Source organism: Sorex fumeus, unplaced genomic scaffold, assembly GCF_029834395.1.
Source record: "Sorex fumeus unplaced genomic scaffold, SorFum_2.1 ptg000067l, whole genome shotgun sequence".
NCBI classification, from domain to species: Eukaryota; Metazoa; Chordata; class Mammalia; order Eulipotyphla; family Soricidae; genus Sorex; species Sorex fumeus.
This window is the reverse complement of record NW_026606124.1, coordinates 4,838,413-4,848,561: the sequence shown is the minus strand read 5'-3', so window position 1 is coordinate 4,848,561 and position 10,149 is coordinate 4,838,413. Positions and strand designations below refer to the sequence as shown.

The following is a 10,149-nucleotide window of genomic DNA, read 5'->3' as shown; positions in this document are numbered from 1 at the left end:
GGGCAATAGTATTGAACTTTAGTATGAGTATATGAAGGTCTTCAATGATGGACTCCTAAAACTGACACAATACAGTGCTATTTCATCTTAGAATGAATTTTGCATACCACGGGATGCTAGAAAAATCAGATTTTTTATTTAAAAATAATTTCAAAGAATAATACCATCATGGAACAACCCAAGGACAGTTGAGGCAAACTCTCAGAGTTCAAAGGCGCATTCGCCCACCCAAGCTGGTCTGTATAAATACAAGAAGTTTATATGTGAGTGCAATGGAATGTACAGCGGCCCCAGAGGACCAAAGGGGAAAAAACGTGGGAAGAGAAAGAGGACCCTCTGAGGGACAGGCATGCCCCTGCTACCATGGACTCTCACCCCAGTAGTGCCTCCTGCCCCTCAGACCAGGGCACCACTGGAGATGAGGCTTGCCAGCACTTGGACAGGGCCACCCTTGGCCTGGGCTCAGCCTCAAGGCTCAGAGCGCGGAGGTTGGCTCCCCAGACGTCAGCAAGGACCAGGGGTGGTGGGGCAAGTCGGATGATTTCCCTGAAAACTGGGTGGAAAGTGAGGAAGGGGACTTCTGCGAGGATGCTGGGCATGCGTGCAGAGTGGCACTGAGACTGCTCTGGCTGACGACAGGCAGGATGGGGATGGGAGACCCACAGGCCAAGCTCCAAGCTCTACCCTGCAGCATCCTTGCCAGACTGCAGAGACGCGCAGGCTGGGCTCAGATAGCGCCACCTACTGTCAGGCTCCTAAGCATCATGCAGCCTCTCAGAGAGGACAGCCACGGCTGCATGAGTCATTTCCACCTGGAATGCTCTGGAATGTTCCTTGATCTGACGTAGGGTGGGGGCTGGGGCGGGGGGAGACGTGACTATTTGCGGCACCACCCACTCCCTCCCCAGTGTCTTTCCCTGCTAAATACCCAGCCTCCCTAATAAGCCCTTTCCAGAACCTTCCAAGGCACTGTCTTAGCAGAGGGGAGTCCCAGTGTGAGCAGGCCAGAATCCTGAGGCATAAGGAAGCTTTGGAGAGTAAAGAAGGCCTTGACAGAGAAGAAAAACACTCCATAGTGAAGCCACATCTGTCCCCTGCTTCCCGTGCCCTCTCCCTCTCATCCCAAGGTTTCTGAGTCCTTCAGCTGGGTCTCTGCAGGTAGCATGGCCATGGTCCTTCCCGTAGTTACCCTGAAGCACCATGCCCACTGCCGAGCCAGGCCTCCCCCTGCCCAGGGCATGTGTCTGAGGACACAGAGCAAGCCGCCGATTCGAGCCCCCGCTTCCCCCCTCCCAGGGCTGAGCACAAGCGCCCAGTGATCAAAGGCCCGCTCCACCCGGCCCAGCAGGGGCTGGCAGCTGAGGACACAGAAGGCCGCCCTGCAGGTGTGTCCTCCTCAGCCAGCACGGAGCCTGGGCCTGCCTGTCCGCAGGATCCTGATCACGAGCCCTTCTCGCCTGCTCTGGCTCACCTCCAGCCTTTCTGGGCACTGTACCACCTGCCCCCCGCCAAGAGAAGCCTGTGGGGGCCCCAGATCTGGGCATCCCAGGGGGCTCCAGAGCGGGCAGAGTGTGGAGAGTGCAGGGCCTGCGCAGGAGAGCTGGGTTTCTGGCCCCCATCCGGCCCCTGCAGTGAGCTGAGTGACCACGGGCAGCTGCGTTCCAGGCATCAAAGCGCCGGGCCCTGGGCCCCAGGGTGCCGCCCACCAGAACAGTTTCCAACAAACAAGTTCCACTTGGTTGCTTTTTTTTCCCTTCAAGTGGCTGCTGGGGCTCAGTGCACAGTATTCCTCACTGGCTTCCGCCAGGCCAGCTCCCTGTCTTCGTCCCCAGGCTGGGGGAGCATTGTAAACGAGTCACCTGTTGACAGCGGGGCAGAGGGGGGCCCAGAATCTCTCTCTGCTTGTCCCCAGCATGGCAGCATAAACCAGGGCATCACTGTGTAACCACCGTGCTAGGAGCATTCTTCTCAGAGGCCAGCTGGGGGTCCTGAGACTGTTCCCTCCGGAGGTGTCCTCAAAGCCCGGCAGGAGTCCTTAAGCTGAGCAGGGATGAAGGCTGACCCACTGTTACCTGCACACAGGAGAGAGGTCCTATCAGAGGGCCCCGAGAGTGGCAGGTGGGTCCTGCCACCAGTAAGCTGGTGGTCCCCCATGCATGAGTGGCAGGGGCAGGTCCTGATGCCCCAGCCCAGGTTTTCCTTGCTGACTGCCATCCAGCCCGCTCAGAGACAGGACTCAGTGCTGTCAGGGTGGTGAGCAGCCTGTCGGGTGTGGGAGGAGAAAGTATCACCTGTGCTCAGGGACCGGGCCATCCCAGCTGAGGGCGCAGAGCTGCTGTTCCAGTCGGGAGATGCGGAAGGCCAGGTAGGAGGAGGACACCACCAAGAAGCAGATCCTGGAGCAAAGGGTGGGGGAGGGGTGAGAGGGTGGGTCTCTCCTTCAGCCAGAGGGCATTTCAGAGCCTCCTCACTGCCAGGTGGGGAACAAATGACTCCTGCCACCAGAGAAACACCAGCATCTCCGGGCTCCTGTCCACACGCAGGCCTGGCCTACAGGCTCCCCAGAGGCCAGAGCAAATCTGAGGTTGGTCCCTGTGGTCCTGGGTCCTTCTGCTGAGCTCCCTTTCCTCTGATCAGTCCCTATGGTCTGATACCTCCTCTGGGAGGCCACTGGGATACCTGTGGGTGCTGAGAGTGGCCAAGGCCCAGTCAGCAGAGCTAGGGGCCGCCAATGAGAGGTGGGCAGCCAGGACCGGCTAGAACCTGCCTGAGAACAGGCAACAGTGCGGCAAGCTTCTGCCCATCACTGCCCGCCCCCAGCTCTCACACAGCCCCCCAGTCTTGCCAGTGCCACGCAGTCCTGCCCTGTCCAGCTCTTTCTTTCCCCAAAGCCTCTTCGCTTTCGCCTCCCACTGCAGGACCCGAACCCTGAGCTACGGGATCCGTACGGAGGAAACTGCAGGTGCTCTGTCTTTCTCCAGCCACCACCCGGGAGCCCAGGGATGCCTCAGCCCCGTCCCGATCCTGGGCCGTGCCATTCCCTGGCACCAGGGGTCCCCCTCCAGATATCCAAACGCCCACTGGCTCGGCCCCCACCACCAGTATGGCCACCTACAGCACGAAGAAGACCTTGAGGAGCCGGTAATCCCAGAGCCTCAGCTCCCCATCGCTCTTGCTCTCCTCCTCCGGCTTCTCCTCTGCACGGGCAGTGGCATCTGCAGGGGAGAGAACATGCAGGTGTGTGCCTGGCCCCCCTGTGCCTGCACACCCCCGCCCACCGTGCCTGCACACCCCCAAAGCTGAGTCTGCACCCCCGCCAAACTGCGTCTGCACTCCCGGCCTGCCTGGAGCAGGCACACCTTTCCCTCACCACCCCCCCTGCCTCCCCGCCCTCCCACCATTCTCCCAAGCTCTCCAGGCTCTGGGCTTTCCCTTGGAAGCAGGAAGGAAGGAACAGCTCCAGGAAGCACAAACCCATCAGGACCCCACTCAGCAGCAGCAGGTGGGTGGGAAAGCCGAGGGCGGACACAGTGGCCCAGAGCAGCCCTTCAACTCACCAGGCCTGGGGGGCTTCCTGGAGGGGAAGAAACTTTCTGCAGAGTCCAGGGGGGTGGACGGGACACTAGGGATGTGGTCTGGGAGGGACAGGGACCTGGTGGCCGGACACACTCTCCTCCACTTCATCTCAGGAATGAGGACTTCCTGTCGAGGCAGCAGAAGGGTCCAGGGCTTGCGTGTGCCCGCGGGTGGCCGGCACCACCACAGGGGCGTCACCCGCAGGGGAACAGGTACCAGGGAGCAGAACGTTGCCGGAGCAACCACAGGCCTGCAGCTGCCCCCAAGCTGTGACTCACCCCGGAAAGTGCATCTTTGAAGAGAGCCAGCACCGCAATCCGCTCACCCAGGAACGGGCACTTGCCCAAACCCCACGAGGGACAGCGCCTGGTTTCCTCCGGCCAGGGTGCCCACCCCTTGGCGCCTCCCTCTGCCAGCCAAGCTCTGAAAACATGCAGGCTTCGCCTTCTCCCTGCCTGGGCACTGTGCCTCATCCAGGGTTCACCCACTGCTTCATGGTCGGTGGGAGGCACTTCAAATTCCCGGGGGTCACGTTCATCCCACCCCAGCTCCGGATGCTCAGTCCTGTCAGTGCGGAGCTGGCGGCTCAGGGAAACTGCAGGCCTTGCGCAGTCAGGAAGTGAGACTGTCCAGTCCCACAGAGACCCTGGGGCTCTCATGGGGACATCTCTGTCCCCTCCTGGACCCTGCTATATAGGGCCGCTGGTGTATCCATATGCATGGGGTGGACCAACGCAGGCAGTGTCTTAAATCTGGACGTTCGTTTGCGTGAACAGGTCAGCAGGGTGGCTGGGCCCGGGGTGTGGCAGGTGTAGAGGCCCCAGAGCCCGGGGGCCGTTGGCATTGCGGTCAGGCACTGGCCCTGGCCCTTACCAGAGACGCGCACTCAGGTTCCTCAGGGAACTCTCTGACGCTCAGACTCTTCTTGCTGGAAGGCTGCGGAGGCAGGAAAACTGGGTCACCCCGGTCACCTGCCCACCTCTGACAGCCCCGGCCAGGTGCGGGCGGCAGCGAGAGAATGTCACCCCCAGATAACCCACAGTAGGTCCGACAGAGCCTCATGCTGAGTCTGCCCACCGGGTGCTGACCCTCTGCCCCATACCTGGAGGTGCGTGCAGATCCGCCTCAGCGTGTCAAAGACGCTGTCCCGGGACAGCAGTGACACAAACACGTACTGGGGCACGGAAAGAAAGCGGAGTCAGCTGAGGACTGGGGGGCGGTGCGGGGGTGGGGGGAGAGCAAGGGAGCGCAGCCCCCACGGACCTTCTGGCTGGTGTTGGTGGTGATGGCCAGGCCGTTGGGCAGGAGACGAGCCATCTTGTGCTTTTTGACCATCTGCACGGACACCACGGGAATGGCCACCTGAGTAGGGGACAGGGGGGGAGGGGACAAGTCTCAGATCTTGCCCCCAAGGAAGACCCCTTTGCTTGCCTGTATGGGTCACGGCACCTGGCAGCCCTGAGTCGAACCAGTACTGCCTCGGAGAGAAAGGGACCTTCACACGACACCTCCTATAGTGAGAACCCCACCGTGCACCCGTGCTGGTTTCCACTGCTGTATCCCGGCAGGTGGCTGTGGTGAGTCCTGTGTGGGGCAGAGGTGATCCCTGCACTGGCTTCCCCGATGGTGACCCCCCCCCCCCACACACACACACTCGGCTCCTCAAGGCATCACAGAGAAGGTGACATTCAGGCCACCTCATGCCAGGAGAGGGGTCTGGATTGGGGCAGAACCACTTTCCTGGACCCTGGCAAAGATGCCTTGGCCTCAGGAAGCACGGGGACAGCTGTGACCTGCGTGGGCTGAGGGCTGTCCCTGCCACTTGCCACTACCTTGATATCTTTGCCAAAGAGGCTGGCGTGGAAGCAGAGCCAGTTGGAGGAGATGTAGAGCCGGCCCTGGAGAAGCAGGTCCCTCTGGAGGGCACAGGAGCACACTGGCAGGGGTGGGAGAGAGCAGGGCATGGGCAAGGGCAGTCCAGCAGCCCCAGGGCCCTTGCACACCCTCAGGAGCCTGGAGTCCAGCCAGGCAGTCTCCAAAACCACTACCCAGTCCTGGGTCCAGCTCCCCACAGGCCTTTCCTAGGAAGCCTGACAGCGTCCCCACCCTCACCGCAAGACGTTTTCTATTTCACCAATGCAGATCAGTGCAAGTCAGTGCAGGCTTCTACCTCAGTATCCCCAAAGCTGTGGGACTCGTTCCCTGAGGCAGAACCACTGGGCCCTGCTTGCCCTGCACCCAGATTGTGCAAAATGTTCCTACTGAGGCCAGAGGCCTGCCTGGAGGAAGAGCCCCTGATAAGGGCTGAGCTCGAGGGAAAAGGGGATGCCCAGAGGGTTCCCACCTGCTTCCCCATCCAGCCCTGGTGCTTTCACAAGCCCGAAAAAAGCAAATACACCGGGCCCTTGCCAAGAACAGCCTAAGCTGTGTCCCAGAGGGGACGGGAGCAGGTTGGGGCCCAGGAACTTAGAGGAGCCCCCACAGTCATCCCGCAGGGACACAGCTTACCTTTGAGGACCATCTCCTCTGAGGGGACGTCCTTGAACAGCTTGTGGTACTGCTGGTTGTATTTACTCAGGAGTGTCTGAAACGCACGGGGTGTGTCTCAGGAGAGGGGGGGGCAGACACCACGGGGTGCCAGGGGAGCTGCTCTGGCCACAGACTGGGAGAGAGGCCAGGCCACAGCACAGGTAAGCACCCAGCGGGGTGGAGGCTGAGGCCCAGCACTGCCTGTCTCCTGTGTTGCCCGGTGCCTGGAGATTAGAGGCCAGCCACGTCCGGGAGGGGACACCCTGTTGGGTTTCCTGGCGCCAGGCCCCCCAGGCCCTCCCCCAGAGCCGTCCCACACTTACCCCCTCCCTGCCACACTTCTTTATCTCTTCGCCCTTCAGGCCCTCTGGCCAGTGCGGACTGCAAAGGAGACATTCCATTCCAGACATGGGGACCTTTGAGGCCGCCCCGCGGGCTCCATGCCAGGGCCGCCCTGGCTGCCAGCCAGAAGCTAGGGGCAGAGGCTTCAGACTGAGGATCCTTGGCAAGGGGGATCATGATCCAGCAAGCGCGTGGAGGGCAGGGCACCTCCGGATGCCAGGAAGAGTGGCCAAGCGTCCCCCGACTCCCGGGATGGCTGTGTGCAGGGCACCCACCCCAGAGCACTGTCTCCTGTTGATGCTTTGGGGGGCCAGGCCTGGGTGTGAGCAAGTCGCTCTAGGCGGTGTCTCAGCCCAAGGGATTGGCAGAGGCACCGTGGGCGGGATAAATGAGCAGGAGGGACTGGGGGGACTGGAGGGGCCGCCGGGGAAGGCAGAGGGAGGTGTCAGCTCATAGTTCCAGGCCCACAACCCACAGGACTGGCCACCTCGGCTGCCTCCTGCCTAGGGCTGTGACTGGACAGTGGCTGGGGGGAGGGCGGGAGGCTGGTTGGCCTCAGGACAGGTGGGCAGGGAGGGGAAGGGAACCCAAAGAGCCAGGAGACTTCCGGGTCCCAGTGCAGAGTAGAAGAGGCCCTGGGCAGCCCCCTGAGGAGTCCTCACCCAGACCCCTTTCTAGCAGGACACCTCCTGAGGCTTCCCACACCCATCATTGTAGCTGAAAGGTGAGGCTTGGGCAGGAGCGGGGGTGGGGGGGTGGGGAGGGCAAGCAGGGGGGCAAAGGGTCTCACCTTGAGTCTGGGGACTCTGGAACCCTGTCTGGTTTCTCTGGGCAGGGCTCGGGGCTCTTCAGAGACGCCGTCTTCCCATGCATCTGGTGGGTGCTGAAGACAAACAGGCCCCATGGGGAAACAGGGCCTCAGGGCACCCCCCTCCCCAGTCATGTTAGCACGCCCCCCCCACTCCTAACACAGACTCCACTCTTCTGAGAGGCAGTTTTCAGGCTGAAAGACACAGGGGAGCAGGCCAAGCAAAGCCTGTCCCCTGCCACGTCCTAAACACCTTGGGCTCCTCCGGGCAGGCAGGAAAGCGCCCCTCATGCCCAGTGCCAGGAAGCTGTTAGGCTGCGGGGTTCTGGGCCTCACAGCCTCTGGCCGCACCCTGGAAAGGCTGCAGGGGAGGACTCAGGTCTACCCTGGGCCTGGGCAGCGAGTGTAGACAACCAAGTTCTGGGCAGGAGGGCTGGCGCGGGGCCTCCACTGCTGAGGAATGCTGCAGCTGTGGCGTGCGCTTGACCCCGTCAACCGCGGGTGAGCAGCCAACAATGGGGCACTCGGCAGTCCTGCTCCCAAAACACCTCAAAAATGCCCCGGCGCGGGCGGGGGTGGGGGGTGGGTGGGGTGGGACTGGAGGGATAGCACAGCAGGTAGGGCGTTCCTCTTGCACACAGCAGATCTGATTCCATCTCTGGCACCACATACTTTTGCTTTTTGGGTCACACTCGGCGATGCTCAGGGGTTACTCCTGGCTCTGCACTCAGGAATTACCCTGGCGGTGGTCAGGGGACCAGATGGTCCCGCAGCCTAACAGCTTCCTGGCACTGGGCATGAGGGGCACTGCTTTCCCATCTGCCTGGAGGAGCCCGAGGTGTTTAGGACATGGCAGGCTTGTACTCTATCACTGGCCCAAGATCTGTAGAAATTCTTGATTTAGAATATCAATCTTTACTTTCCTAGTTTGTTACTTGCCGGGCACTATCTGCTAGTATTGCTGTGCTTGTTGTACTTGTGTTTAATTTGGGTAGGGGAATCGCCTACTCCTGGCTCTGTGCTCAGGAATCTCTCCTGGTGGCACTTGAGGATCCACATGCAGAGCCAAGGATGGAACTTGGGTGTGCTGAATGCAAAGCAAGTGTCTTGTCCACTGTCCTATCTCCCTGGTCCCTTGATTTAATTCTGGAGTGGTAAAGTCCCCTCAGCAAAGCCTGGCAAGCTCGCCGTGGTGTATTCGATGCGCCAAACACAGTAACAAGTCTCACAATGGAGATGTTACTGGGCCCGCTCGAGCAAATCGATGAACAACGGGAGGACAGTGCAGTGCTACAGTGGCGTCCCCTCACCTCCTCTTCCATCTACTACTTTCTTTGGTGCTTTTCAATCATACAGGCTCCCAGGAGTCACATGTATGGCTCAAAAGCAAACCAGGGGTCCATCAAGAGAGCAGAGACCAAACAGGATTCTGGGAGAGCACACGGGGTGATGGTTTCAAGGGCAGTGGAGAGAGTGACTGGCACTGTCAGGGCACACTCAGAGCCCAGACAGGAGGGGCAGCAACCCCCTAGAAAAAAGGAGACTGGGAGCTGGGGAGACAGCACAAGGTTGAATGTACTTGCATTGCATGAGGCCAATCTTGGCTCCAGTCTGGCACCCCATAAGGTCCCAGGAGTAAGCACAGAGCCGGGAGTAGGTCTCGCACATGCTGGCTGTAGCCCAAAATTAAAAAGAAAAAGGGAGACTGAGTCTGAGTCCTCAATCCCTGGCACCCCATATGGTCCCTCCAGGCCAAAACACACTGCCTTCAAAATGAGCTTCCATTCAGACTCCCTGCTAATGCATCTCATCTCCTGAGGGGTGTGTGTGTGTGTGTGTGTGTGTGTGTGTGTGTGTGTGTTGTTTTTTTTTTCTATTGGAGTTACGCCACAGTGGTCAGGGGTCACTTCTGGCAGTGCTTCAGGGACCACATGTGGTGCTGGGGATGGAACCCCTGTAGTGTGAAGATGAGTAAAAACAAAGAAATAGGAGCAACACCAGATGCAGAGTTTTGGGTAGCACAGCTGCCATGCATTCGCCCAGCCATCAGGCTGGGAAGGTCCAGGGATCAACGCTGTCTTGCACAGAGACCATGAAGGAAGCGCAAAGGGGCCAGGGGTGCAGCTCCAGTGGTAGAGCATGCGGCGAGCAGTGTGAGGCCCTGGGTTCCATGACCCCCTGAGCACCTCCCTACATAGGCCTGGTGGTCCTTGAGTACCTCCAGGGCCTGAGCTAGGAACAGCCCCTGAAAAATTAATAAAAGTGGGGGGGGAGCAGAGTGATAGTAAAGCAGGTAATACACTTGCTTGGCCAACCTGAGTTCCATCCCCAACACCCCACATGGTCTCCTGAACACCTCAGGAGTGATCCCTTGAGCACAGAGCCAGGAGTAAGCTCTGAGCACTGTGGGGTATGGCTCAAAAAAGGGAGGGTCGAGATATAGGACAGGGCTTAAGGCACTTGCCTTGCACACATTACACCCTGATTCAAATGCTCTGCACTGCATACAGTCCCCAGAGCACTACGAGGAGTCCTGAGCACAGAGCAGGAATAGCCCCTGAGCACTGCTTGGTGTCACCCCAAAACAAACCCCCCCTTTTTTTTTGCTTTTTGGGTCACACTCGGCGATGCTCAGGGGTTAATCCTGGCTCTGCACTCAGGAATTACCCCTGGCGGTGGTCAGGGGACCATATGGGATGCTGGGAATTGAATCCAGGTCGGCGCATGCAAGGCAAATGCCATGCCCATTGTGCTATTGCTCCAGCCCCCCAACCTCCATTTCTTTTTTTAACAGACTAATGCTGGTGTGTAGCACTGGAAGTTTGCAGCTAGATGTGAATTAATTAACATAAATCTAGCAGGGCTGGGAGGTGGAGGACATCTGAAGTTTCTGC

At 59.7% G+C, this 10,149-nt stretch overlaps 1 protein-coding gene across 3 annotated transcripts in view; it reads right to left on the bottom strand.

The window, feature by feature from the left end:
- Window positions 1–1,982: 1,982 nt before the first annotated feature.
- The window catches only part of GRAMD2A (GRAM domain containing 2A), a 35,985-nt gene continuing 27,818 nt past the window's right edge, over window positions 1,983–10,149 (bottom strand). The window contains exons 2-12 of one of the 3 annotated variants that reach the window (XM_056128767.1): window positions 7,238–7,330; window positions 6,429–6,486; window positions 6,085–6,160; window positions 5,409–5,512; window positions 4,840–4,938; window positions 4,679–4,750; window positions 4,450–4,512; window positions 3,558–3,702; window positions 3,116–3,215; window positions 2,292–2,396; window positions 1,983–2,072 (exon numbers count right to left, since the gene is read on the bottom strand). In XM_056128767.1, coding sequence (XP_055984742.1) covers window positions 2,069–2,072; window positions 2,292–2,396; window positions 3,116–3,215; window positions 3,558–3,702; window positions 4,450–4,512; window positions 4,679–4,750; window positions 4,840–4,938; window positions 5,409–5,512; window positions 6,085–6,160; window positions 6,429–6,486; window positions 7,238–7,330 — 919 coding nt within the window. In that variant the 3' untranslated portion in view covers window positions 1,983–2,068. Of the gene's footprint in view, window positions 2,073–2,287; window positions 2,397–3,115; window positions 3,216–3,557; window positions 3,703–4,449; window positions 4,513–4,678; window positions 4,751–4,839; window positions 4,939–5,408; window positions 5,513–6,084; window positions 6,161–6,428; window positions 6,487–7,237; window positions 7,331–10,149 lie in introns of those variants that run through there. The other 2 variants (XM_056128769.1, XM_056128768.1) reach the window with 2 other exon arrangements.